We start from the raw sequence: 27,318 nt of genomic DNA, 5'->3' as shown, positions 1-27,318 counted from the left end.
GCCGCACCTTGGGCTCGAAATGTTGACGACCACGTGGATTTGGTTCCGCGGGCGTGTCCGAGATGACACAGTGGAAGGTGGTGACGACAGCGACGCGCCGTCGAATTGATGGATGATGATGGATCCTACGAGTCCACCACCGCCTCTTTCCACCTCGAACACACGCAGTCACATCAATACATCTCACAAGAGCACTCTCCACTCTTCATACGCGCCACTCTAGCCAACACATTGGCTGGAGAGCGAGCGCAACCCCTCCTCTCCCTGTGAGCCGCTCAGCCTCGAGCTGATTGACAAGGCGAGTACTGCTCTCAGCAGACCAGGCCACCTTGCTGCGCACCCTTCCCCCCACCGATAACGCGGCTGACCATTACAGGCTCCACCAACATGACCGCTAGCAATAATAACGAGCTGCGAACTGCCCCGACATCACGCAGGACATCGGTAGCAGATCAGGGCGCCGTGTCCGACTCGAGTGCCGGCGCGTCCTCGTCGAGGCGCGCCTTGCCACCCCGGCCAGCTGGCCCGCGCAGCCCAGAGCGCGCGGGGTCGATACACACGTCGTACACTGTCGTCCCAGCAGCACAGCTCCCATCCCCAGGCGCCCCCGTTGCTACACTCCCGGAGCTCGCTCCTGTTACCCCCTTCCCTCCGCCTGCGCCTACGTCCTTGCCCACCCCAGCAGCGATACCACAGCCACCTTCCCTCTCGCCAACGGAAGGGGTCCTGAATACGGACGTCACTATCACTGTCGCCCCGATCGACTCGTCGCCGCTTGTTCCTTTGGATCACTCGGAGCTCCCTGCGTACGAGTACCGTTCTCCCGAGGCCGTCATCGAGAGCTTGGACGAACCTTCCGCGTCCAACTTGCCTCCCGGCGTGCTGGCCGAGCACGATGATGACGACGACGTAGACTTTGATCACCGCGAGTGGGCCGCGCCTGCCAACAACGAAGGAAACGCGCGGCTCAGCGCCATGGACGTGGACCTCGACTCGCCAGCTCTCACAGCGGCCATTCCGGAACGTCCACAGATCGGTCCCGGCGTGCTCGCCAGGCGCTGGCTTGAAGCCGTCCACGAGCACCACCTATACCAGCCTATTATCACCGAGCTTCCCAAGCCACCATTGCCCAAGCCACCTTCGAGGCAGCCGACGATCACGGAGGAAACGGCCGGTTCGCCTCCGTCAGCTGGCGTTTCGCCCACCGAGCCTCCTGTGCCCACGATCCCGCCGCTCACCGTCGAAGACGTGTTGGCGTCCCTCCCGGGCGGGCTGGAGCATCATCACGAGTGGTACTTCTGCCCCGAATGTTGGGGATGGCTCCATGTCAAGATGGGCAACGGTGACATCCCAGACGTCCTCGATACGGACGAGTGGGAGAAACGGGTCGAGTTCGGCAGTTCGTTCGACCGTGAGCAAGGGCGGATAGCTCGACAGAAGCAGCTGTCTCGCCTGAAGGACATTGCGACATCGCGCTCCGTTCCGGTCAAGAACCAGCACCACTTCCACTCATTCCCCTACCTTGTCCTGCCTACTACCGAGCGACACATTGACCGCGTCCAGCCCGAGGGGTACAAGGACGCGTTCTCGCATTTGGATCTCAGCTATGGAGTGCCTCCCCCGGAGCTCGTCGAGTTCAAGGACACAGCCAACAACGCGGCGCTGCATGTCAGCTGCTCTTCAGACGCGTGGGTCTTCGTCGACTATGGCCCCGTCCCTGGTCAAGTTCCTATCGGTCTGGTCAAGGAGTTCACTGCCGAGAAGAAGGAAAACCCCAACGTCGGCGTGGACAGGAACCAGAGTGTGGTCGACGCTTGGAGCTTGATCATTACCCTGCTCCAGAACCCTCTATTCAGAGGCAACCGTGGCTGGGTTAAGCTTGAGAACAAGACGTTCAGCTCCAAGATCGGGGCTTCATTGAGATCGTGGGTATATCCGCCTCAAGACTTCTCTGACATCAGTTCCCATCTACTGGAACGCGTTGGGTTTGGATGCAGACTGGAAGATGAAGGCTACAGAGTCGGGCCATTCGCCCAGGGAGGCCTCATCACCGACGAGCACGTTACCCAGATGAATGCCTACATGGCTCGCACCTGGGTGGAGGTTACGTTGTGGCTTCAGCAGTATCAACGCCAGAACGGTGAGTTCGGTCGAAGGTTTCACGCGCTAACCTACAGGCCTCGGTCTCTCGTCCGAATGGGTCCGCAGCAAGACTCTTGGTGAAGACCTCGATCGTCTCCTCGACCTTTCCAAGATCCCTCACAGTGAGCAAATCATAGTGGGCACTCGACTTACCAGCAGAATCCATCCCGTACAGTGGAGACCTGTACCAGGCTCTCAACAAGCTTGGGGCGTCTATCCACGACGTCCCGTCGACTATTGAGGATGCCTACGATCTCCAGGTATCCGACGACGCCGAGAACACACCGCAGTACCTGGGTGCTCTTGAGAGAATATCCAAGTCCCAGCTTTTCGGCAGCGACACACTGCAGATTCGCGTGGCGACAGAGAGGTCCATGGACCGATACACTGATGGTGAGTGCGGAGCCTGTGCATTTCTGACACTCCCAGACGAGGTGGACGAGGCCTACAGTCTCATCGGATGCACTCCCGAACACGTCTCAACCATCATGGTTGAGCGTGAGGAAATGCCGGTGGAGCACTTGCTTGATCTTCACCGCTCTGCCATGTCCTCTGCGTCCGACAGCAAGCGGGCCGAGATCAGCCGCGCGCTGTTCATCATTGGCAAGGATCGACGCAACGACATGATGGTCGAACTGGGGAAAAGTGGTGGCTCATACCTGTCTCTGGATCAAGCGTACCGCGAGTTCAACCTCTCGCGAGATACCCCCATTGACGACGAGATGCTTATCATGACCTACGACGGTTGGATCTCGGACAGGCCATCTCGGGCCGACCACTACCGCATGGCCCTCTCAATCATTGCCAATGCCCCTGGCGAAGAGCGGCCGGTGCTTCAAGCGTACCTCGCAGGCAAGGACATCTCCGAGTTCCAAGGTCCTGTTCGCCGAGATCTCCCTGCTGGACTGCGGAACATTGGCAACACGTGTTACCTCAACTCTGTGCTCCAGTTCCTCTACACTGTCAAGCCAGTCCGCGACGCTGTCACCAACTTTGAGGAGTCGTTGATCAACATGGCGGGAGACGAGGAGGACTCCGCCAAGAACAAGGAGAAGCTGTTGAAGGTCCAGTCCTCCCAGCGTTTCGTGCGACACCTCAAGGACCTCTTCAACGAGATGTACAACACGGACAGCAGCGCCGTCGTGCCGCAAGAAGAGCTTGCGCGTTTGGCTATTCTGCCCATCGACCTTGTGGGTGAGCGTGCGCCTGCATCTGCGCCAAAGGGCCGTGTGACAATCGACTCGTTGCCAACCATCCTGTCGCCCATCTCGTCCAATGCTGCTACTGTCGCTGGTGATTCGGCGCCACCGACACCTCGATCCATCGAATACTCGCCTCCGTCTAGCCCCCCTCCTGGCGCGCGCCCAATTCTCGAGACCCCGGAGCGGCGAACGTCTGTGCTAGGAAAGCGCGCAAGCCAGGACAGAGAATCACAGTTTGGCGGCTCGGAGGAGCGTCTCCGCAGGTTGACAGATGACCGGAGTGACGAGATCGAGCTTGACTCGCCGACAGAGGCTGCTCTTAGCCCGACGGAGACCAACGAGGACGTGGAGATGATCCCGGTATCTCGCTCAAGCACGACCGATCTGGGCATTCCCAGTGGATTCTCAAAGCTGGAGCTGACCTCGCCAATGACCGAGGAGCCGCCAACGCCGCTGGCGGTAGTGTCAGCAGCAACCGGAATCGCGACGCCAGCCGATTCACCACCTCCTGTACAGGCGCCGCTACCAGCCGCTGCTGCTGCTGCTCCCCCGCCGCAGCGGAGCGCTCCTCCACCACTCCCACCCAGGCGTCCTTCCATGGCTCTTGTGGCGGCCGAAAAGTTCGGTCTCCAGCAGGATGCTGCAGAAATTCTCATCAACGTCCTCGCGCAGCTCGAGTATGCGTTTGACCGCCAATCTGACAGCGAGGGGCATGAGCTGCCCAACTTGATTCAGGGGTGAGTTGCGGGCATCGAATCGCGACTAACTCTCCTCAGCCTGTTCTCGTCCAAATTCCAGCAGCAAATGTTGCTTGAATCGACTGATGGTTCGCCTGCCCAGTCCAATGAGCCCGTCGAGTCTGTGTTTGTGCACCCAATCATCGGCGTCGAGGAAGACGGCAAGGACCTTTACGACTGCCTGTCTGAGCTGTACCTCGGCGGTGCTGAGATTGAGTATGAGGGCAAGAAGGGCTTCAAGATGGACCTTATCGACGAGCTGCCACCGCTGCTGTACATCCAGATGAGGGTAGGTTTTGGTGTGGGTGTTAATGCTAACGATCCAGCGCTCCCAATACGACCCTATCAAGCGAGCGCAGACAAAGACGAACACGCACGTCCCATTCGGACGCAAGCTCGTCATGGACAGGTTCCTTGCGAGCGCAGACCCGGCGAAGAGGCAACGCTCCATCACCCTCACGCGTGAAATGATGCAGATGAGGGCGAGACGCCACGAGCTCAAGAACCACAAGCCCATGGCGATTGCGGAGACGTTCCGGTTCGTGCGCGACGCGCTGTCGACCGACGCTGCCAAGGCGGTTCTTGGGGCCTCGGACGATTCTGCAGTCACCCCCGACTTACTTGAGGCCCTTGGCCTCGAGGCGTCGGCTGCAGACGAGGAGATTGCCAGCATCGAGGCGAAGCTTCCTCAGTTTAAGGAGGAATTGGAGCGGCTGTGGGCCAACGACAACACGACCGAGTACGAGCTGGTGTCTGTGTTTGTGCACGGTGGCACGGGTACCGGGGGTCACTACTGGACGTACCAGGCAGACCTGCCTCGCGATGGTGAGTTTTGCATGCTGTCTTTCACTGACGCGAAGGCGACAAGTACTTTTACTACAGCGACGAGGTGGTCAAGGACGTGCCGGCGAGTGATGTCTTCAGCGACAAGTCGGCTCAAGGGGTCAGCCCAGCGCTGCTGTGCTATGTGCGCAAGGACCGCCACCTTGTGGACACGCTGCATCGTGCGGCTGCGCCCGAGGAGGGCAGTGAGGAGTTGGTGGCGGTGACTGCCGCGACGACCGAGAGTGGGCCTACGGGGGGATGGTGAGGGCGAGGCGGGGGTTTGGCTCCAGGTAGACACAAGACTGTACACACACACACACACACACACTACACCCACACATACAAGCGACATACAAGGGGATGAAAAATTCTTTGTGATGAATTCCGATTCCTGCGCTGTGGATACTAGCTGTGACACTGGCATTTGATAATGAGGAACTAGTGACGAGGTACTCTTCGTGTAATGACGAGGAACTGACTGCCATGTTCACACCGTCCCAGCAGGGCAGGCAGGAACATGGTAATGGCGGTTTCGAGATGGCCGCAGTGGTGTCAGTGGCAGCGAGGGGAGCGAGTAACGCGAGGGAGGCAGAGGCTAGCACGGTGCCACTGGGTTCCCATGTCTGGCTGGCGTGAGGGTGGCGCGTGGCGTGAGGGTAGCGCGTGGCGTGAGGAGTAGTCACGACGGGCTCGGGCTGGGTCATGGGGCGTTGACGAGGGGTACGGCGCGCCGGCTCGGCGTCGGTCGCTGCCCCATGGCCATGGTGGATACTGGCGTGTCCCCGGTGCCCGGCGTCCCGCCGGGGCGCCACGTCCGTCTCGTCGTCTCGTCGTCGCCACGACCCCACGACGACACCACGCCGCGTCTCACGACGGCCCCAACGCGCCGCATTCCGCTCTCGTCACCTGCGCGACCTCGCGCGACCGAGCCCAACCCCCAACCCTCTCGGCATGGATATCTACTCGTCGCCCAGATCCCCTTGCCAGTAGCCAAATCTCGGCAGATTAGATTGCCCAAAGATTGCCTGTGCGGGGACGACGCGTTTTGGGGTGGGGCGTCACTGTTGCCACTGGTTCCCTCTGGTTCCCACGTCACGCTGCTCGTGTCTGCATGTCCGTTGGAGACGTTGGATACGCCGGCGCGCGCTAGCTGGTCGCGTCTACGCGATGCTGTTCGCGTGCGGCGGGGCATGTTGGCGCGCGACTGCGCGACGGGGCATGTTCGCACGCGGCTGTCGTCCATTGTCGCGCGGCTGTTGTCAATCTGGCCCGCGGCTGTCGTCAATGAACTGTCAGCCGGCCGCCTGGATATCTAATGCGCGTTTCAGTCACCGACCGACGTCGAGCCGCGGCCCGTGGAGCGGGGCGGAGCACGCATCATGGGAATCAAGGCGGCGCGAAGGGTGAATGAATGGAGCGGCTGGAGCGGGCGGCTGGAGCGGCGCTGAAACCTGCTCCCTCCGCTGCGGTGCATCCCGCAACAGTATCCCGCAACATAGGGGCAGGGGGTCGATGACGGACGGCGTGTCATTGAGCAGCTGCACCACTCCGTGGGAGTTGGAGTGGCCGTCTGGCCGCCGTCTGTGTCTGGCCGTGCCGTCTACGTCTGGTCTCGTCTCGTCTCTCGGCCCTTCTTGCCCGCCAACTCCCCGCCGACTCCCCCCAGCTCCGCTCGACACCACCCCCGCCCTGCGGTGACTACCACGGTGCGAGCAGGAACGGTGCGGCGTCGTGGCGAGGAACAGGCCGCCAACGACGACCACTACGCCGCCCGCCGCCCCGCCGCCTCCGCCGACCTCCGACGCCGACTGATTGATTACTTGCTTGATTGATTGTCCCGGCCGCCACGACATGCGTTGATTGACACGGGGCAATTGCGCCGCGCCGCAGAAATCGGCGCGGTGAGTAGTGGGCGCGCCGCGCTGGGCGTATGCATCATAATCCCCCGTGCGCCACACCTCTGCAGGGCTGGGTTCAGGCGCACGCATTCAGGCTCGACTCGGCCAAACGACTCTGGGTCAGCCTGCAGTTCGGAAACAATACCCGGGACGCAAGGCGTGTCCTGAGCCTGCTGGGCTCGCCTTGGGCCGCCCACCGTGGCCGGAGAGTTTCGGAGGAATGCAGACTTGGAGCAGGGACCAGCAGGGAGCAGAGGCAGAGACTGCAGAATCCGGCGGAATGAAGACGACTAGAGGCACAGGGCGAGGAACCAGTCTGTCACCCAGTACGCGGTACGCAGAGGGACAGGTACCTCTGAGGGGAGGGAGGGAGGGGGCGGCGGTGCAGCGTGGCAGGCGGCGGAGTAGGCTGCTGCCGCTGCCGCTGCCGCCTTGTCGCGGGAAGCACCAAGGTTGGCTGAACCAAAGTTTTTCTTTGGTCCTCGACGACGACGGCGGCTCAAACTCTGTTAATGGCTGCGCTGCGGCTGCAGTCAGCTGCCCCCCTCATCCGCCCCATCCGCTGGACCTCTGCCCGAATAACAGGCTACGGCATGCACTCACTCGTTTCCATTGATGAAACATAGGGTAGCGACCCAGTGGGAGGCAGCGAGGTGGGCAAAAGGCACAGCGAATAGCCAGCCCTGCTGCCGTGACGTCGTGGCCCTCTCCCTGACTCAAGGGCTTATTACTGCATGTCACGCCCGTGTCTGGACATGAGAGGCCTGTAGGGGTCCCTGTAGATCTTTGCACGGTGTGGTGATGGCCAAGGCTCCGCAGCAGAGCCCACGGCCAAACCGACGAGATCGGACACGGAGCAATGTAGACGGCCAAGCTCTTGCTTAATGAAAACCGACCTTTTGGCGTGGCTGCGGACGAGGTCGATTGATTGACCGCATGGCGTATAGCCTACTCTACTCTATGCGTTTCGAGTCCAAGCTCCGAGACATGGCGTTGTGGCTGCCCCGCATGCCCCGGCGTTTCGTGCTGCACTAGTGTGTCCACCTATTGCTGGCGGGCAGCAGCCACATTGTCGACGCCCCGCCTGGCCGCGTGCAGCGTCGTCGATGTCGACAGCGTTACACACCCCCACCACCCCCCAAAAATCTTCCTCGTGGCCAGATCCTCATCCACGACCACATCGTCTGTCACGGTAGCCTTCGCCCAAGGCCACCTTGCGAGCTTAATCGCCCGTTCCTGGTCCCAAGTATGGACGGAAAACCCGCCCGCCGCAAGCGTGGCGCCACGCATGGCAGCCTGGCTGCCGGGCATGCCCGCGCCGTTTGAATAAGGTACGGCACTCAATCTTGCCTCCCTCTCGGGTTGGGCGGCTCCCACGCGCAGAGGGACACGGGCTTGCCGCGGTGGCCGGCAGGACCGAGCACCCACCGGCCCACCGCGGCAGGTAGGTAGAGTGGCCAACTCTGCCGTAGCCGGAGACTCGCCGACGACGCCACGGCCACGAGGACAAAGCCAAAGCCCAAGCAAGCCCAAGCCACAGCGTCGTCAGCTGCCTGCTCGTGTGTCGCTCCGCTCCGGTGGCGTATGATTGCGCGGCGCCCACCACCAACGTACATACGTCGCAAACCAGCGGGACGAGAGGGTTGGTGGCGGCAGCAAGCGCCATTATGGCAGCCAACGCTACCTACCCCCTGCCCTCTTTTCCAGCTTTCCAGAAATTCAGAGTTCATTCCAATGCGTCAGACACAAAGGGCGTGTTTCGTCAGTCAGTTGGCTGCTGCTGCTGCTGCTCGCAGCCCGCCCAAACTAATACCCGCGGAGCCTTTAAACCCCCCTAGACCCGTGCCTCCGGCCCACGACCACTGTGCCCACCTAGTTTGAATGGATCCGCCCTCGGTTGTCAAGGCCGGATGGACCGCATAATGAAATCTGCAGAGCCGGCCACACCCGCCCGCGTCGTGGAGTGAGTGAGAATTGATTTTTTTTTTTCGGCACCCCTTCTCCGCTGTGGTTGTCAAGAGCCGGTCTGGCCTTGCTGTACACCGCCACTGAGGTACCACCGACGACCACGTCCTTGCAGTCTAGATACCCTGACGCAGTCGCGTGGGATGCGGCGGTTCATGACTCTAGGCCCAGTGGATCGCTCCCCCTGTTCGGTGAGGAGCAGCAGTTGGAGCATGGAGCAGCACTGCATGGTCGTGGTCATCTACACCACGCGTATGCGGTACGACTCCAGTTGTACCTTGCTCGCCACCAGAAATGGGATGGTCGGTAGTGCGCATACGGTAAGCGGGTAAGCGCCGCTGGTCGTCGTCGTACATCATTTTGCCACTGCCTGCCTAGCTGCTGCTGCTGCTGCGGGCGTCGGTTCGCGATTGATATTGTAACGAGGAATTCAGGACCCGATTTAGATACCGTAGTTGTAGATCGATCGGGCTATCCAAGTACGTAGAGGCGAGGGAGAGGGCTTGGTACTACGACGCACGCAAGCTGGCTGGCTGGTGGGCTGGCTGGCATGGCTCGTTGCAGGTCCATGCCATACTATGCTTAGCCTAAATGTCCGGTGAAGGGTCCGGCTACGGCAGCGAGCCGGCAGGACGAGGGGGGGGGGGAGGAGGAGAGGGGAGGAGAGCTGACACTTTGGACCTGGCTTCAAGACGAGATTGGTTGGGCCTGTAAGGTGGTGAGTGCGACGCTGGTTGGGGGCCTGGCGCGGCGCGGAGGACGAGGAGGAGCGTGTCAGATGTCAGTGTCGAGAAACGTCAGGTACAAGTTGGTGTCGGTAGCCGAGTAGTAACTGAAAGATTGTCTGACCCCGCCCCCAATCCCAGGGAAGAGGGGAAACGCAGGGCAGGGGAGCGGGGGTATAATTTGGAGCCAGTGGTCACGGCCGACCAGAAGCAGAGAGCGAGAGAGGGAAGGCGAGGAAGGCAGATGCGCCCTTTCCCCCTTCCCCCCTTCCCTCCTTCCCCCTCACCCCTCGTCTACCGTAATGCTCTTGCTCATGGGCCCCTTTGGTCGCCCTGATTAAGCCCCTGATATTTTCAATCCTCTGGCCAAATGCCTCGCAGCGTCTCGCTGGCTGGACTGGATGGTCTGGCTGACTGGCGCGTGTCCTTGCGCCCCCCCCCCATCTGGCCTCTCCCACACCACCACTGGCCCACCCCAGCCAGCGTAGTCGCAACTGCCAGCTACTGCCTCCCTCCCTGCCGCCTGCCAGTCCTCCCTCCCTGCCTGCGACGTTCTCGCCCATTTACCGTTTGCTTGTTCCGACCTTCCCCCCCACCCCTCCCCCCTCCCTCCCTCCTCCCTCCTCCTCCTCCTCTCTCTCTGCAGCGGCCAGAGAAAGATACAGCAGCAGCAGTAGCAGCAGCAGCAGCAGATTCAAGAAAGCTGGCAGGTCCACATCTCTCTCTCACTCTCTGCTCCTCTCACTCTGTTCGTTGTTCATAGATAGCATTGGCATCGACATCCTCCCTTCCCCCCTTCCCCCTCCCTCTCACTCTCACGCAAACGCTTGACGCATCGCGTGCACGACATCCCTCTTCATCCCCATCAGCAATCAACTCGGCTCTGGAGCCAGCTCAACGACCATCACCACGTCGTCGTCGTCGCCTTTATAGCAAGACGCAACTCCCCCAACCACCACCGTCATCCCCCCTCAACCACCACCCCTTCCCTCATCGACAGCCCCCCTCCCCTCGTCGAACAATAAAATCAAAGCCCAGCCTGCTTCCCAGTTGACCCTCCCGCCTGTCGTCATTTGAGACACTCGAGAGACAATTGTGTAACCCGCTCTTACAGGGTGAGTACGCCTCGAAAGACGCGCCGTCGCCGCCATTGTGTCCCATCCAATCTGTACCCTTGCTATGTGGCTTGGTCCTTCCCCTCCACGGCGCTCCCGCCGGCCATCCAATTCCCATCCATGGCGTCCCAGCTGATGCAGTCTCGTCCTCAGCCTCAGTCGTCATTGCAACGCAGCACGCTCGCCGTTCTACCACGACAGTTGATGCGTTTGGCCACTGCTGGTACGTCTCGTCATCCAAGGCCGTCGTCAGTGGCTTGAACACCCCCCCGTTGACACGCCTCTTTAGCACAAGGCTTTTGACCACCATTTCTTCCCCTTCTTCCTGGTCCGCGACGATCATAACGACTGTGAGTTACTTTTTTTTCCTCGCTCTTTTATGGCTTCGACCTCGCGCTCAACCTCTTCCCCTAGATACACGCACCCGTCCCGACGTAACGACCCAGTCCATTGTCTTCGACGACAACTGTGACTCTTTAAAGACGCTGAGCATCCCCTTTCCAGACGTTGCTTTCCATTCAATTCAACCCGCACACGACGATTCATTATGGCTGCCCCACTGGCTACCCCAAGCTACCTCAACGAAGAGGTTGACTTCATGACAATGTTCACGAACCAGAACGACGACAACGGCGAGTCATCGGGTCCCGCTGTTGCACAGCAGTCCTATGACTCGGCCGCCCCTACCCCCTCCCTCCCTCATGTCGACCCCCTTCACGTTTTCGACACTCCCGCCCTCACACCGGCAGCTAGCTGGTCTCCGATCGCCGCTCACCGTGGACAGATGAGCCATGCTCCGTACGGCTACCAGGCTCAGATGTACGCACCGGCCCACTACCAGCACGTCGCCCCCATGGCCCAGTATGTCGAGACGTCGTCCCTGCCTGGTGCTCGCCCCGCCAGTGCGCCAACACTTTCGGCTTTCGGTGGTGCCCCAGGCATCTCGACCCCTCCGCCTGCGCCATCAAGCGAGGGTAACGGACCTCCTCCCTCGGCCGCTACGACCGCCTCGTCCAACACTGCCATCCTTAGCCCCGACTCGGCTGCCGCTGCCTCGCCGCTTTCTTCGGCGTCGGTCAAGAATGAGCCCGTCGCTGCCACTGAGCGCGCTCAGGTTCGCCGCAAGCGCAAGCTTACCCCAGAGGACAAGCGCCGCATCTGCGAAATCTACCGCAACTCGCAGGGCAAGATTCGCCAGGAGGACATTGCCAAGGAGTACTCGGTCGACCGTTCGACAATCTCCAAGATTCTCAACCAGGAGGACCGCTGGCTCGACCCCGAGCAGCCCAACGCCAACGCCGCGCTCGCTCGTCGCCCCGGTGGCCGCTACCCGGCTATCGAGGAGGCCATCCACCGCTGGCTCGACGAGGCCGTGCTCGAGGGTCGCGAGGTCAAGGACACCGAGGCCAGGGAAGAGGCGCTCAAGATGGGTCTCCGTCTTGGGCACCCCCACTTCCAGGCATCATCCAAGTGGTGGGACGGCGTCAAGCGCCGCCGCCTGGAAGAGGGCCGCTCCATGCCTACGATGCGCCGCGTCAACTCGCAGGTGCAGCCTTCGGTTGTCATTCCCGGTGGTGGCCTTGTCCGCTCCTACTCGGCCATGACGATGGACGGCGCGGCCCTGCCGCATGACGCCTACCACCAGTTCCCTATGCACCCTCACGCTGGCCCGAGCCACTACCAGCTGGTCGACCCTAGCGTCGGTGTGCACCCTGGCATGATGCTCATGCAGGCCATGCCCATTGGCGCACGTGCACGATCCCAGTCCAACCCTCAGGCCATGCCGGGCTATGTTGCGCAGCAGCCGCCATCGTTTGGCCCGGCTCGTCACCAGCGCTCGCCTCCTCGTCACTCGCCGGTCACCCCTCTCGGCCGTCCCAACTCGTTCCACGGTGCTGCCAACGAGTCTCCTTCACGCACTGCCGCTCTGTCACGAGCCAACTCGAGCCAGGGCCGCCGCTCCCCCCATACACGATTGGGAGCTTCGGCCTTTGGTCTCACGCCGGTGCGCGGGCCGGATCCCGCCTCGGCTCAAACTGTTCCTCCTCTTGTTGCCAGTACACCCCAGGCTTCAACGGAACAGGCTTCCGTTTCTACTCCTACTTCTTCAGGCCCCATCGACACGACTGTCACGACCCCCGGCACCGCCTTTGCCTCGGCCTCGGTCCCCAGCCTCTCGCCCCACTCGGGCTCTGACGGCTCGTCGGACGCGAACGGCCCGACGGCGCTTGGACTGTCGCCTGGCACACCCCTCACGCCCTCGCAGGCGACGGTGCCGTCTGCTTTCAGCCCGGCCGAGTACCTCGACCTTAACGGTGGAGTCCCGCCACTCGTTTACGCTGCCGGCCCTCACTACGAGCCCCGCCAGGCGCCCATGATTTACGCCCACGCTCCTCTCTCTTGCGTCCCCGCGGCCGGAATGGTGCAATACACGCCCGCACCAATGTACCCTGGGTACGAGTATGCTGTCAACCACCCGTGGTGAACGATGGCCCCGAATGTCGCTTGATCGACAACGGTTGCCCTGTCCATGACACTGGCTGTCATGGGTAATATCTACAGAGTCTGGCACTCTACCATCATCACCTAGCTCATCATTATGTTGCACACGCCCCCCTCCCCCTCATCACTTAGTAGTCTTTCCGTAACGACACCGAGATGTATTCAAATCATTCACGCATAGATACATGATGATGCATTGAGTTTCAATTGCCCTAAAGTGCCACTAGGCATTGCACCGCCCCGACGCGTCAAAGTCAGTCCAACCGACATGCATTCGTCATCGGTGTGGTATATTAACACACGCACGACGCGTCGTCATTGCGACGAGAGAGTCCCAACCGACGGCATTGGTGTGGTTGTCGCCGCAGAAAGGCCGCACGCTGCAAGTCGAAAAGTACAAGTACATAATTCCGAGCCTCCAGTGAGTGACACGGTGTGAACGTGGGAAGCGGGTGGGACATGCCGCGAGACAGATGCGGGGGGTGGAGGGGTGCGGGCGGCGTCAGATTGCCTCGGCTTGGTGTGGCGCCGGCTTGCGGGGAAATACGCGAGTGACACGGCTCTGTTCAAAGCTACGAGCCACGGGGAGTGGTATGCTTATGCGCGGGGTGGGCGTGGTGGGCGTGGCGTGGTGCTTAGTGGCAGTTGGCGCAAGGTGCAATGTCCCGTTAATAGTGCTGGCGTGCGGAGGCAATTGCGATCGGCGGAGGTAAATCGTGTCGATCGGCAAAGGGGAGGGAGTGGATAGGACGGGGGCAGATGCGTAAGAGGGGGGGCTGGAGAAGATGGGCTGAAGAGGGGGGCGTGAAGAAGAATTACAAGGGAGGGGCGGGAATAAGGAATGGGAGGCGGGAGTAAAATGACACGGGAGCAGCGCCACGCACCCGCCACATGGCATCACGTGACGCCCCTCGAAAGTTCGCAAATCTGTTGACATGGTGACGACAGGAGCAGCGGCGGCGACGACGACGGCGGGGGTGCGACGTGCGACCTGCGCATCGGCCATCGAGCAGGAGTAGGAAGCAGTGAGCTCGGGCACGAAGAAGCGTCGAAACTGGCATCGACCCACGACCCGGCATTGACCAGCGTCGACAGCGTCGATCGATCACCCCCTCCCCTTCCCCTTTCCCCTCCCCCCTCCGCCAACGACCACCGCCATGTCCGACGACCCAAGAGCCGCGCTCACAGCGCTCGACACCACCCTCGACGCCCTCGAGTCCGCGCTCGCCCCGCTCCTCTCCCAGCCGTGGTCGCAGACGCTCTCCGCCCTCCCCGCGCTCGAGCGCGCAAAGGCCGACGTGCTGCTCGCGTACGCCATCAACGACCTCGTATGGGGTGGGTCTGTGGCTTCTTCCGAGCTAACAGCAGTGTACCTCAAGTCGCGGGGGCTCGACCCGGCCAGCCACGAGGTCAGCGCCGAGCTCGAGAGGATACGCGGGTACTACGGCAAGGTGAAGGACGCTGAGAATCCGGGCGGTGAGTTGCTTTTGGGGCCGGAGCTGACGGCTAGCGCGGCGGACGATCGACAAGGCCGCGGCGCACCGCTTCGTCGTGGCTGCGCTCCCTTCGGCCAGGGAGCAGCCCCCAAACGCAGCCGCGGCGCTGGCTGCCCGCCAGGCGGAGGAGTACGTCGGCCGCGCGAGCCGCTTCAAGCATGTCGCGGGGGCGGCGGAGCGCGTGACCCCCGGTGCCACGGCCGACGACGACGGCGACGTCGAGATGGGAGACGAGGCAGGCGCAGACTCGGACGCGTCGGCTGCTGAGCTGCTGCTGTCTGTCGAGGCGGAGATTGGGGCGCGGGGGGAGGAGGCGGAGGAGCGGGCCGAGGAGCCAGCGGAGGAGCGCGAGGCGCAGGCCAAGGGCGCCAGGCGGAGGAGCGGCAAGAGGAAGCGCGCAGAAGACCTGGCGTAGGTCGGCGTCGACTGGCCGGCGGGCGGTGTGCCCTTCGAGCTGGGCCGGCTCGAGGGCTGCATCATGGTGGTGGCCATGGCGGCGGCCTGGCCGCCTGTATACTATAGAGCACTGTGACATGTATTGCATAAGGCATGGTCTCGCGGGCAGACGGCTGCTTGCCGTATCTAGGTCGCCCAGGCGTTAGAGGGCCCGAGTGATGGTGGATGCTTCGGTGTGTGCTCGACACACAGGCCTTGGCCAAGTTCCGCTTCCTTGCACCCCGCCCCAGACGCCCCGCCTACCCCACACTCGCGCGCTGAAGCGCGCTCGCGCTCGCGCTCGTACATCATACCATGCATTGGCGCCTTTACAACATGCGCACTATCTACTACTACCTACGTCGTACAATGATTTAACGCCGGGCCCAGCGCGACGGCGTGGATGATCGGGCATGGTGGTGGGGTTGGTATTCACAGCACTGTCCATGAGCGCGTCGCCACCGGGGCGCACGCAGGGGCAGCAGAGCCGCCTGGCTGGTTTGTTTGAGGGCGTGTTTGTGTATCTCGGAGCGTTGGGCATACTGCACCATCTCGTGCACATCTTCTCTTACAGATGAAAGTCGATGACGTCGGACAGTCACACCTGGGCGCGCTCGCACGCGCCGCAGTCCTGGCACACCGACCACAGCGAGCGGTGGCCCGAAGCGTCCGGGTAGTCGCTCATCCGGAGCTTGGGGATGGACGTGCAGTGCGGGCCGTGGGCGTTGCGCGCACGCTCGATCGCCGAAGCGTCCTCGGGCAGCGCAAAGCCCTGTGCAGGCTGCATGAGGCCGAGCTGGCCCGGGGCGCGCAGCGTAGTCGAGTACGGCTGTGCGGAAAGAGGGTACGGCGCGCACGCCGACCCCTGACCGGGTGCGTTGGAGAAGTGGTTGGGGTTGGAGTGGTTGGTGAAGCTCGGGTACATGGGCGGGTACTTGTCGTCGTCCGAGTCCATGTCGTCCTCGTCGGCGCCGGGGCCGAAGCCGAAGCCACCCGAGCCGCCCTCGGCATACGAGTACTGGTCGGTCGCGATGATGGGCTCCTCGTGCACGCCGCCCATGTCCATGTCCATGTCAAAGTCCATGTCGTGGTCCATCAGGTCGGATGCCGACGCACTGGCGCTGTTGTCAGGGATGAGGTCGGGGGTGGGGCCGAAGCCGTTGAGCGCGTCCGAGTCGTACGAAACGCCGCGGTGGTGCTGGAGGGTGTTAGTTGTGACAGGCGAGAGGGAAGGCGGGGAAGGCGAGGAAGGTGGCACAGTGTGGCAGGTGGATGGCGAACAAGACAGCCCGAGCACGGGCGCCTTGCTCGCTGCATCCACGCTCAGACGGGCAGCACAAGCATGCACCTGCACGCCGCACGTCCACACCCCGCGCCGACCCACAAACACACTCACCTTGGTCGTCTGCTCGTCGTCGTCAAAGGCGGGCGAGCCGGCGCGCTTGCGCTTGGGCTTGAAGCCCGAGGGGCCGCTGGGGGTGGGCTGGGCGCCAAACATGCTCATGTTGGTCATGAAGGCGGACTGGGCCATTGTGCTCGTCGTCGTGTGGGCGATGGGCGTGTAGCTCAACGAGGGAAGGTGTCGAATGATGCAAGTGTAGATGCAAACACTGGGTGTCTGGGTGACTGGCTCGATCGGCAGGCACGGCGACTTTTGTGTGGAGGTTTGGCGCTGGGTGATGTTTTGGGAGATGGCAGTTGGCGCGAGGCGTGACGCGGTCGCGTGCGGTGTGGGGGAGGAAGGTGGGTGTGGGTGTGTGATGAGTGGGTGCTGGCTAGCAGCTGGTGTGGTGGATGCTTTGCTGGTGTCGTCGAGACTGGTGGATGCAGGTAGTGGGTGGGTGGTGGTGAGGGAAGGCGAGGTGTCGCGGGCAGTGGTTGGCTGAGAGGTCTTTATAGAATCTGGGGTGGTTGGAAGAACACAGTCGCCTCTGTTGTCAAACCCTAGAGTGGAAGGAAGGAGGGAAAGACTGAAAGGCCCACAGAATTATGTATTCGCCTAATGCCTACAGACTCGACAAGGGGGGGCTTGGATAGGCGCTGGGCAGCGGCTGGCAGTGGGTTGCTGTATCCAGTCTATGTCCACCAGTGGACTGCTGCGTGCATCGGATCGCGATATGCCAGACTGGGCTGTGGCAGACGAGCCAGGAAAACCTAAAGGAAGGGGGGGTGTCTTCCTCCTACCTTCCCTTTGCGACCAACAAGCTGAGTGGACCGCCCGCCCAGGCGCGCGCGCCCGCACGCCCGCACGCGCCGGCTCGCGTGTCGCGCCCACTTTTGCTCCCGCTACATTACCAGGCGGGCGTCGTCGCCCCGAGGCCAGCCAAGCGGCCAGCCGCCCAACTGCCCCGCCCAGCCTACGCGCCTCCGCCGCGCCGCGCCCACCCGAATCGGGACCCGGCTGCAATTTCCAATCACCGCAGCCAGTTCCAGTTCCCACACAAGGCCCCACTTGGATGCCCGTCGAGCCAGCCTTCTCGGCTACATCCTCACTGGCTCCTACAGAAGCCTATTGTCCCTGTATACACGCCCTGCACCTAACCGGCTCGGCCGTAGCGCGCCTCTCTTGTCCCCTCGCTCAGCCCTGCCAACCCAACGGCTTAGGTCCGCAGCACCGGTAGCGCACCTATTCCTCGCATACCCCTCGAGACCACGTAACCCGCAGCGCCGGCGCGCCCGCCCTTCCGCCACGGCATGTTCCAGAGGAACGGCCGCCTACCAGCCGGCACTTTGCCCATTGGTCGAGGAAGTTTTGACCACGCGCAACCCTGTAGTACTCATGTTAGCTAGGGTAGTGACGCGAAGAGGAAATACTCACCCCAGGGTGCACCGCCGCCAGGCGTGGCTGGTTGCTGCTGCGAATTGGGCGCCCTCTGTACGACCACGCTCCAGCCAATGCCATGGCCCACTCCGTCGGGCCGCACAAGCAGGACTGGCAAGTGCTGCAGGCTGCTGCTGTCCCTGGCAGCCGGCTCAGGTCGGCTCAAGACGACGGCAGTTGTAGACGCGCTAGGCGGTGTAGCAGACGCCAGCTGGGCCCCGCCGGCGGGCGCCTCAACCGTCGCGTGGTCATTGCCGTTGGCTTCTGCCAAGTCGAGCGAAGGTGGAATGAGGTCGCTCGGCAGATGCTCGAGCTCAAAGCTGGTAGCGTCGACGGGAGCGTCAGCCGGCTGCGTCGCATCGGTGCTCCCGCCGAGGCCGAGGTCGCTCTTCCCCGCATTGCGAAGTGCCTCTTGGATTGTAAGTTCGCCAGCCGGTCCCATGACTCCAAGCCACGAGTTGTCATCGGCGGCGACCGCAGTGGCCGTATCTGGGACCTCCGTTGTCTCAGCCTCGACCTGGTCGGTTGCCGGAGCGATGGCGTCGACGGGCTGCGCCGCGCCGGCGTACTCCTGAGTGACGCGCACAACCTCTTCGGGATCAGGCAGGACCACGTTGGCAATGACGTGGGGGACGCTGTATGGAAAGTTGCTGTACACTCGCTGGCCATCAGCCGCACCAGACTGCTGCGGGTCTCCAACGGAGCCGTCGTAGTGGATCGCGGGGTAGACTGTTGCTGGGTCGTAGTACTTGTCTTTTGGCGCGACCGACCTCCACGTCGAGAATGAGAGGGGGCCTATTGGGCCGAGGTAGACGCTGAACGGCTGGGTGGCACCACCTGCCTCGTCCGGGACGAAGAAGTGAGACAGGGTCAGGTCGAGTGTGTTGGGCTCGGGGTGGAATGCTGGGTCAACAAGGAGGCGAGGAACTGGGCCGAGCGGCCCCGTCGGCAGGCCGGCACCGTCGTCGCCGAAGCCGTTGAAGAACGAGTAGGAGAAGCAGGCTGGGGTCAGCACCGATACTGTCGGTCACACTCACAGACACCTCCGAGGACCCAGCACATGAAGTCGTCGACAGTTTCGATCGTGACAGCATTGCTGGTTGTCACCTTGCCTTCTGTGACGACTTGTTCACCCTCTCGCCGCTTCGAAGCGTTCCACGTCAGGCTGGCTTGCGTGCTGCCCTGCTCCTCCTCATCGATGGCAGCCTTGGCGAGGGCGTGTCGCTTGGTCTTCTTCTTGCGCTTCTGTGGTTCTGAAGGCGATTGCTCCTGGCTTACAGCCGTCGCGTCCGACGCCAGCATCTCCAAGCTGCTCAGAGTCTCCGGCACAGCCTGCGACGTAGAGCTCTCAGCAGCCGGCGGTTGGCTCTGGCTCCCCTCTCCCTTGGCGCCTCGCTGCCGTGTTACCTTGACTTCACCGGCGCCGGCCAGCGCACCAGGAGCGGAGAGGTACCACCTGCTCCCTCCCTCCAAATCCACGTCGTAGTTGTCGAGCACGCGGACGAGCCCCACGCGCTGCAGCTCGCTGACGGGGTGGCCGTGGTCGCCACCAACGATCGCCTCATTCTTGTCCACGCGCACGAGCAACATCGGGCCAGACCGCACACCAGAGTGCACGTCGACGAGTTGCACGATTGAGCCGTACGTGACCACCCCAGCCTCGCGGTCGAGGTCGAGCTTGAATCTTGCCCGGGCGTTCTTGTCCTCCGTTTCGGGGGGCGCGGCCCGCCGCAGCACCTCGAACCGGAACGGAGACCATCTTCCCGCACGCGCCGCGAGTTCGGGCACCTCGCTGTCCCCGCCGTCTAGCTTCATGTACTTTGTCCGCACGGTCTGCGCGTTGACGCGCACCCAGAGCGCGAACGCGTCCGTTGTCGACAGACAGCTCGCCATGGACCGCGCCTTGGCTGTCTTCTGTGATGGCTTGGACACGAGTGTGAGCGGGTCTGACACGAATGTGGCCCATGGTTTTGCGGTTTCTTGTGTCTTTGGCTCGGACTCGGGCTCCGCTGTAGCTGATGCAAGCGTCTGCTGGGTCTCCTCCAGTGTGGCGAGGCTGGCGGCCTGCTGCAGGTGATCGACGAGCGGCCCAGACTCCTCCACAGTGTCCGGGATGTCGCCCATCGCAGCAATAACCGTGTCGCCGAGCACTTGATGCAGTGAGTCGGCGTCGAGTGGCGCAGCCGTGTCGAGCTCCTGCGTGGCGGCCTCGGCTATTGTCGCCGGCTCCGCCAGCACCGCGGCCTCTACGGCCTGGGTCTCCCCATTCACCACCGGATCCCCGATCGTGAGCTCCAGACGAAACTCCTTGCTCTTGCTTGGGTCCTCGCCAACCCACAGGCCGGGGAAAGTGAGGCCTTCAGCAACCTCGTCCCTTGCCTTGATGTCCTCGCGGCTCCGCTCCCAGGGAAGGGTGCCGCCCCACCCCGTCTTCGCGGCTGCCTGGCGCATGACTCGACGCTTGTCGTCTCGCTCAGCCTTCTTCCCGCTCCCCCCAGTGTAGAACGACGCGGCCGGCGCGAGCTCGCGCTCGCCCGCGAGCCCCACACGATGGGTCTGGCTCGAGAATGACGGCGCGTCCGCTTCCGTGTTCGGGTGCGCTGCGAGCGTCACCGACGTCAGGTGGGGCAGCAATGGTCCCAAGACGCGCAGGGTCGGCGGGGGTTGGATTATCCTGTTGTCCTGTCAGCTACTGTGCGCGTCTGCCCGCACCCACCTCCGCTCCTTGCCATAGCTCTTCTGCCCCGTCTTCGGGTGCCACACCTCGACAGTTGACAACGTAGGGGCCGCACCGGGGCCGCGCGCGAACGGTGTCAAACGGGGCGCCTTGGCAGCCCGGCCTAGCTGTGGCGATTCGAGCGCGCGTTTTCTGCCGCTACTTGGGTCGAGCTCGGCGGCACCCTCCAGCGACGGGTCGATGTAGATCGGCAGCTGTTCCCCGCGCTCCTCACCCCCGCCTTCCTCTGCGAAGTGATATGTATCTCTCCCCGTGATGGCATTGAGCAGGAGGTCGAGCGGCGTCGCGCTGGGGTTGTCGTCGAGCAGCTGCAGGTCCTGCTCTGCCATACTTGCGATGCTTGTTGTTGTTGCTGAGTGACGTCTTGAAACTGAGTTCTCCCACGATCGTGTTGGTGACCTGCTTTCTCACGGTTGGAAGAGTAAATCAGGCACGACACAATGACGTGGAGATGCGGGTATCACTACTTTGGGTGCGAGACTGCTGTTCAAGTTTGGAAGCACTTTTGATCACGACTGATCTCTGTTCTGTTCTTCTCATCATCGCACTCGTTCAACTTCGACACTCACACAGCATGCAAGTATAATCACAGCAAGCCGGCAGCGACGAAACAGCGACGCTCGCCAGGCGATACTCACCGCGGCTACCGCTCCCCTCTCCATCCAGCTCAACGTCCCCCTCCTCCCTCCTCCCCTCCCTCCCCCTCCCCCTCACCCTCACCCCTTCCTCGTCCCCTTCACGCACGACACCCCTACAACACCCGATGATGAGAGTTGCCAACACAATAGAGTCAAGCTCGGAGACCCTAGTCGCTACCTTCGGGAGTGCTGGTTAATGCCGAGTGTCGGCCTGTTTGACAGTAACACTGAGGGCTCTTCCTTTCCTTCTTTCCCATTTCCCTCGCCTGCGTCCTGCTCCGGCAACCGCCATGTCTGTACCACACTTGTTGATTTCATGCACACTTGTTTTCTGCGTATTTGCGTGCTTCTGCACTGTAACGGGTGTTTGGCGCGAGTGGGATTCAGAGACGCGCGAGTGATTTTTGACAGAACAACGCGGCGCAACTCGCACCTCCTCGAAGACGTCGTAGCCCTGTCCCTACTGAAATCAGGCTCTTATCAGTCATGAAATGGTGTTGACCCAGGCAGATTTTGTCTCTTCCGCGACGAGGCGATGATTGTGGCACCGCTCACTGTGGCGGTGGTCGTCTGCCGTCGTCTGCGCCTCTCCGAGCCTCCCGGCCGCTTTCAACCACTCCACAACAACTCCACGCCCCCCAAAACGGACACAGAACCTCCCCTGATCGCCTTGGACCCCTCCCATGCGTAGCGCGTGCTTGCCGAGGCCGGAACGCGCGCTCCACCGCCCGTCAACCCTCGACGCCCTCCTCAACATCCAAGGCCACTTAGCTCAGCTGGTTAGAGCGCATGCTTAACACTCGATAGCGTTACGCATGAGGTCGGCGGTTCGATCCCGCCAGAGGTCAGGCAGTTCTCTTCGCTAGTATATCGGTTAGTATAACCGCCTCTCATTGGGAGATATCATCGCGGTAGAGCAGGGTTCGACTCCCTGGCGGAGAATGCCACACACGCCTGGTTATATCAGTCGGTAGATAGTTTGACTCTTACTACTAAGACATCAAAATGTCATGGGTTCGAGCCCCATACTAGGCTTCCTTTTGCTGGTGGGAGCGGAGCCTGAGGAGGGAGGGTGGCAATCGCGCGTCGGCGGGTGTGGCGAGGAGGAGAGGGTCGTTCGTGGCGCCTTCGTGAGGGTTTCAGCCACCCTCGCTAGGCTGTCTCATCGTCACACGGCGTTGATCAGCGCACGTTAGCTGTGGTTTAGGTACTGAGGCCGCGAGGGTGTAGGAGGAGGCGACAAAGAGAGGAGGAGGGACGCCCAACGACGCCGCATGGCTGTAGCCGGCCGCCTCATTCGCGTCCAGTCGCCTCCGCCGGCTTTGGCGCATCTGCTGCCATTGGTCGCACCTTAGAACAAGCCATGCGCCACTCGTCTTGTCAATGACGTCCAGAAGGGGACGCGGTGTACAGCCTCGCGGAGCGCAGCGGCGTCATCTCCTCCGGCCGGACATGCTCCGCCGAGCCTCGGCGCCAAGCTCTCGACTCGTCCGGGTTGCGCTGCCGCCCAGACTCGGCTCCGAATGGTCCTGTTCAACCCTCTCGACACAGCTCTTGCTAGTGCGCATGAGTAGATCGGTAAGTGCGCGGTGCAATCCCGCTATCAGCTGTTAGCCCGCCTCGCCCCCCAGTTAACCTTCTTAACTGGCCACCCCTTGTCGCCACCGTCGCCACCACCACGCCGCGGCGCGGAGTAAGTCACGAGTCGGGTGGAGTCGGGAGGCACGTTCCACCGCCGGCACCCCAAGCATTCCGGCAGTGACACAAGCGGCGGCGCACTCCACCGAGATTAAAATTATCACGACGCCCGACGCCCGACGCCAGACCGAGCGCCACAAACAGACCTGCACCGGTAGCAAGGAAGGTGTGCATCTCGAGTAGACGCAGTGTAGATGACTAGAGGACAACACGGGATAGAGAGAATCGCGCGGGGGGAGTTCGTCTCGTATACATGGTGGCGGTGGTGTGTGTCGCGTTTGCAGGAAGGCGCTTACTGCGAGGTGTTGGCCTTGACCTCCTCCTTGCGCTTCTGCCAGAACTCGGGCGAGACGGTGATGAACTTGGTGTTCTCGTCCTGCTTGATCTGGGCAGTGTGAGTGGGGCTGTTCTTGTTGGGGGGTGGCGGGAGCGGGGCGAGCCCGCACCGGCACCGGCTACGCGTGTGTGCGCGCGCAGACGAACGTGGCGCGCACAGCCGGCAGAACAGCACTCACCTTGTCCCAAGGCTTCCAGTCGCCGTGGCGGTCCCAGACGACCTCGGAGCCCTGCGAGAGGCGGCCGAGGTAGTAGCCAGCGCCGATGACGGCACCGCCGACAACGCTGAGATGGTGAGCTCGGGCCTTGTGAAGAGGGGGCAGCGCAAGGCTCCCATTGCGACGACTTACGCGAAGATGGGGTAGACCTCAACGGGGACCCAACGCTTCCACGAGTTAGCAGGCGACTGCGTGGGTTAGCAGTGTGTTTACAGACGTGGCCCGGGTGTCGGGACGGCTCGGCGGCGGCGCAGGGGTTGTAACCTGGTGACAGCTGCCCCGGTGGCTGCGACAAGAAAACCTGCGCGCAGGGGGACGGGGCGTGCTGCTGCCGCTGCTGGTCTACTCACCATTTTTGTTGATTTTAAGAGTGGTGAGGGGTGAAAGAGTAGATGAACAGGGAAGATAGGGAGACACAAGGTTGAAGAGAAGAGGAGATGTATCGGAGGCTCAAAGACGTGCTTGGGGGTAGGGGAGGGAGGGAGCGAGGGGGAGGGGGAGGGGTAGCCGGGCTTCGCTGCCTGGGTGCACAGTGATTGCCTGCCTGGCTGCTTGGCTGCCCCAGCTCCATCGCCAAGTAGGATTTACTCGGTCCCCATTTTGATCCCGTCTCGGAGCGCTCAGGCCGCGGACCAATGGCGGACTTGAGATTTCCACGTGCATCACACGCAGTTAACCAGGGGGAGCATACAATCCCCGAGATTTCGATTCGGCTCGATGGCGGCAGTGGCTGGGCTGGCTGGCTGGATGGCTCGTTCGTCAACGGCAGTGACCTCCTCGTCCATCTCGCTCTCCTACTCCGCTCCACACCCCTCTGCAGCTTACGCCCGTGGCCCTCCCAAAGCGGAACGCGCACGTCGCCACTCTTCACCCCGCCCCCGCCCCGACCCGAAAACCACGTCCGCCATGGCCAACGACGAGCTCGAGTTTGCCCAGGCCACAAACGAGGTCACCGTGACCATCCCCCTCTCGCCCGAGAACGAGGAGCGCTTCAGCCTTATCACGCGCAACCTCCAGGAGTTCACCGGCGGCGACATTATCCGCAAGGTGCTCGCTGACGGCGAGACGCCCCGTCTCTACTGGGGTGGGTGCAGCTGAAATGGCGATCTCGTTGTTGTTGAGCTGACCACCGCAGGAACCGCCATTACTGGCCGCCGTGAGTCGTGTCGGGGGTGCCGCAGCCCCTACTAACTCCCGTAGCCCACATCGCGTACTGCGTGCCCATTGTCAAGATTGCCGACTTCCTCAACGCCGGCGTTCATGTGAGTCGAAATGTCATGACGATCGCACTGTTCGCTGACCACGACCCCCCGCGCTCCAGGTCAAGATCCTCCTTGCTGGTGAGTGCAGCAGTTGAGCTGGGGATTGTAGCTGACGTCCCGCAGATGTATGTTTGAAAGCCACGACGCTGCGCGCAATGTCTAACCCCGCAGCTCCACGGCTTCCTCGACGCCAACAAGTCGTCATGGGAGACGCTCAAGCACCGTGTCGTCTACTACTCCAACCTCCTGCACGCCGTCTTCACCACCATCGGCGTGCCGACTGACAAGCTCGAGTTTGTCCAGGGCACGACCTACCAGCTCACCCCCGAGTACACCCTCGACATGTACAAGTATGTGGCACGGATTGGTTTAGCCGGAGCTGACTTACAGGTACCACAACCTGACCACCACCAAGGCCGCCGAGCACGCTGGTGCCGACGTTGTCAAGGAGTCCGAGTCGCCCCTCATGTCGTCGCTCCTCTACCCCGGTCTCCAGGCGCTTGACGAGGAGTACCTCAATGTCCACGCTCAGTTCGGCGGTGTCGACCAGCGCAAGATCTTCATGTACGCCGCCCACTTCCTCCCCAAGATGGGCTACGCCAAGCGCGCACACCTCATGAACCAGATGGTCCCCGGTCTCACTGGTGCCAAGATGTCGTCGTCCGAGCCCAAGTCCAAGATCGACTTCCTCGACAGCGACGCCGAGGTCAAGTCCAAGCTCAAGGGTGCCGTTTGTGCCCCCGGCGAGGTTGAGGGCAACGGTGTCCTTGCCTTCCTCCGTGCCGTGCTCGTTCCTATCCAGAACCTCCGCGAGGACGCTGCCCGCCGCGAGGGCAAGGAGCGCTACACTGGCGAGGGCAGCTTCCCCGACCCCCAGGCTCCCGCCGGCACCATCTTCTCGATCAAGCGCCCCGAGAAGTTTGGTGGTGACCTCCACTTCCCTTCGTACGCGGCCCTTGAGGCCTCGTACGCCAAGGGAGAGTTCCACCCCCAGGACCTGAAGAACGCCGTCGCCGACGCCCTCGTTAAGCTCCTCGGCCCCATCCGTGCCGCCTTTGAGGCCAACCCCGAGTGGCAGGAGGCTGAGAGGCTGGGCTACCCCGACTCGTCCGTCTCGGCCGCCGCTATCGAGGCTGCCAAGAAGAACGCGGCCAAGAAGGAGCCCAAGAAGAAGGTTGAGAAGAGCAACAAGCCCCCTACCGAGGAGGAGCGCGCTGCTCTCCGTGCCAAGAAGGAGCAGGAGAAGGCCGCGAAGGCTGCTGCCAAGGCCGCTGCCGCTGGCCCCAGCGCCGCTGTCCTCAACACCACCCTCCCCAAGCTCAAGCTCCTCTCCAAGGGCAAGGTTAGGGACATTTACGCTCTCCCCGACGCCAAGGACTCCGACAAGCTCCTCTTCGTTGCCACCGACAGGATAAGCGCGTTCGACGTCATCATGGAGAATGTAGGTGTAGAAACGGCTTGGAGCTGACCTCCTAGGGCATTCCCCAGAAGGGCGCCACTCTGACCACGCTGTCTGCGTTCTGGTTCCACAAGCTCCGCCACATCATCCCCAACCACGTCCTGACTCCTTCATTGGAGGGCGACTCGCCTGCTGTTCTCTCGGGTGCCACTGCTTGGGAGGAGTTCCCCCGCTCGCTCGACGAGTACCGCGACCAGCTCGAGGGCCGCAGCATGATTGTCAAGAAGGGCGAGGTTGTCAAGATTGAGGCGATTGTCCGTGGCTACATCACTGGTGAGCTGCACCGTACTTAACCGTCAACTGACACACAGGCTCCGCATGGTCCGAGTACAAGAAGTCGCAGACTGTCCACGGCATCCCCATGCCCGCTGGCCTTGTTGAGTCTCAAAAGCTCCCCACGCCCATCTTCACCCCCTCGACCAAGGCCGACCTGGGCGAGCACGACGAGAACATCCACCCCGACAAGGTCAAGGACATCACTGGCCCCGAGCTCGCCGCCGAGATCGAGAAGGTCGCTGTCAAGCTCTACACCGAGGCTGCCGCCTACGCCCTGGAGCGTGGCCTCATCCTGGCCGACACCAAGTTTGAGTTTGGCCTCATCCCTGGTGCCGATGGCAAGAAGCAGCTCATCCTGATCGACGAGGCGCTCACGCCCGACTCGTCGCGCTACTGGGCTGCCGACGCCTACAAGGCGGGCCAGCCCCAGGACTCGTTTGACAAGCAGTACCTGCGCGACTGGCTCATCAACTCGGGCAAGAAGGCGCAGGAGGGTGTGTCGCTTCCTGGGGACGTTGTTGCTGGCACCAAGGCCAAGTACGAGGAGGCCCGTGACCGCGTCATGGGCCGCGGTGCCTTTGCCAAGTAGGGCGGGGGTGTCATTGTAGACGATTAGCATTTGATTTTGGTGCATGATGTGCTAGGATTACAACGGCGTGGTGTGCGTCCGATTAGGTGGGCGGTGGTGCGGTGGTATGATACAGTGGGCGTGGGCGTGGTTGCAAGACGTGGTTGCAAGACGTGGTTGCAGGTCGTAGTGGCAAGTCGTGGTGGTTGTCGAACTGTTGCTGGCGTGAAGGTCGTCGAAAGGAGGCGAGGAGGGGTAGCTTG

At 62.2% G+C, this 27,318-nt stretch overlaps 7 protein-coding genes and 3 non-coding genes across 10 annotated transcripts; 7 read left to right on the top strand and 3 right to left on the bottom strand.

Moving 5' to 3' along the window:
- Positions 1-387: 387 nt before the first annotated feature.
- UBP2 (ubiquitin-specific protease ubp2) lies at positions 388-5,171 on the top strand (the record flags this gene model as incomplete). The annotated part of the gene is made up of 8 exons (XM_069350029.1): positions 388-1,925; positions 1,962-2,140; positions 2,178-2,264; positions 2,302-2,535; positions 2,572-4,081; positions 4,121-4,370; positions 4,408-4,906; positions 4,942-5,171. The coding sequence occupies 8 exons, from the start codon at positions 388-390 to the stop codon at positions 5,169-5,171; spliced, it is 4,527 nt and encodes a 1,508-aa protein (XP_069213573.1).
- A 5,985-nt stretch (positions 5,172-11,156) lies between these two features.
- Positions 11,157-13,094, top strand: Q8F55_001406 (uncharacterized protein; the record flags this gene model as incomplete). Its single annotated transcript, XM_069350028.1, has 1 exon — positions 11,157-13,094. The coding sequence occupies one exon, from the start codon at positions 11,157-11,159 to the stop codon at positions 13,092-13,094; it is 1,938 nt and encodes a 645-aa protein (XP_069213572.1).
- Positions 13,095-14,268: 1,174 nt separating this feature from the next.
- Q8F55_001405 (uncharacterized protein) lies at positions 14,269-15,022 on the top strand (the record flags this gene model as incomplete). The annotated part of the gene is made up of 3 exons (XM_069350027.1): positions 14,269-14,446; positions 14,480-14,587; positions 14,622-15,022. 3 exons carry the CDS (start codon positions 14,269-14,271, stop codon positions 15,020-15,022), a joined length of 687 nt encoding a protein of 228 aa, XP_069213571.1.
- A 618-nt stretch (positions 15,023-15,640) lies between these two features.
- Q8F55_001404 (uncharacterized protein) lies at positions 15,641-16,573 on the bottom strand (the record flags this gene model as incomplete). Its single annotated transcript, XM_069350026.1, has 2 exons — positions 15,641-16,240; positions 16,439-16,573. 2 exons carry the CDS (start codon positions 16,571-16,573, stop codon positions 15,641-15,643), a joined length of 735 nt encoding a protein of 244 aa, XP_069213570.1.
- Positions 16,574-17,757: 1,184 nt separating this feature from the next.
- Q8F55_001403 (uncharacterized protein) lies at positions 17,758-20,929 on the bottom strand (the record flags this gene model as incomplete). Its single annotated transcript, XM_069350025.1, has 4 exons — positions 17,758-17,810; positions 17,861-18,865; positions 18,901-20,537; positions 20,580-20,929. 4 exons carry the CDS (start codon positions 20,927-20,929, stop codon positions 17,758-17,760), a joined length of 3,045 nt encoding a protein of 1,014 aa, XP_069213569.1.
- A 1,070-nt stretch (positions 20,930-21,999) lies between these two features.
- On the top strand, positions 22,000-22,086 carry Q8F55_001402. The gene has a single exon. It is a non-coding gene; the product is annotated as a tRNA-Val (tRNA).
- Positions 22,087-22,094: 8 nt separating this feature from the next.
- Positions 22,095-22,180, top strand: Q8F55_001401. Its single transcript has one exon. It is a non-coding gene; the product is annotated as a tRNA-Glu (tRNA).
- A 10-nt stretch (positions 22,181-22,190) lies between these two features.
- Q8F55_001400 lies at positions 22,191-22,273 on the top strand. The gene has a single exon. It is a non-coding gene; the product is annotated as a tRNA-Lys (tRNA).
- A 955-nt stretch (positions 22,274-23,228) lies between these two features.
- On the bottom strand, positions 23,229-23,843 carry Q8F55_001399 (uncharacterized protein; the record flags this gene model as incomplete). The annotated part of the gene is made up of 4 exons (XM_069350024.1): positions 23,229-23,321; positions 23,452-23,557; positions 23,623-23,678; positions 23,841-23,843. The coding sequence occupies 4 exons, from the start codon at positions 23,841-23,843 to the stop codon at positions 23,229-23,231; spliced, it is 258 nt and encodes an 85-aa protein (XP_069213568.1).
- Positions 23,844-24,396: 553 nt separating this feature from the next.
- Positions 24,397-27,076, top strand: Q8F55_001398 (uncharacterized protein; the record flags this gene model as incomplete). Its single annotated transcript, XM_069350023.1, has 7 exons — positions 24,397-24,574; positions 24,626-24,646; positions 24,691-24,764; positions 24,924-25,102; positions 25,143-26,193; positions 26,229-26,484; positions 26,523-27,076. The coding sequence occupies 7 exons, from the start codon at positions 24,397-24,399 to the stop codon at positions 27,074-27,076; spliced, it is 2,313 nt and encodes a 770-aa protein (XP_069213567.1).
- Positions 27,077-27,318: the final 242 nt, after the last annotated feature.

Source organism: Vanrija albida (assembly GCF_041260175.1).
Source record: "Vanrija albida strain AlHP1 chromosome Unknown contig_1, whole genome shotgun sequence".
NCBI classification, from domain to species: Eukaryota; Fungi; Basidiomycota; class Tremellomycetes; order Trichosporonales; family Trichosporonaceae; genus Vanrija; species Vanrija albida.
This window is presented reverse-complemented; position numbering and strand designations above follow the sequence as displayed.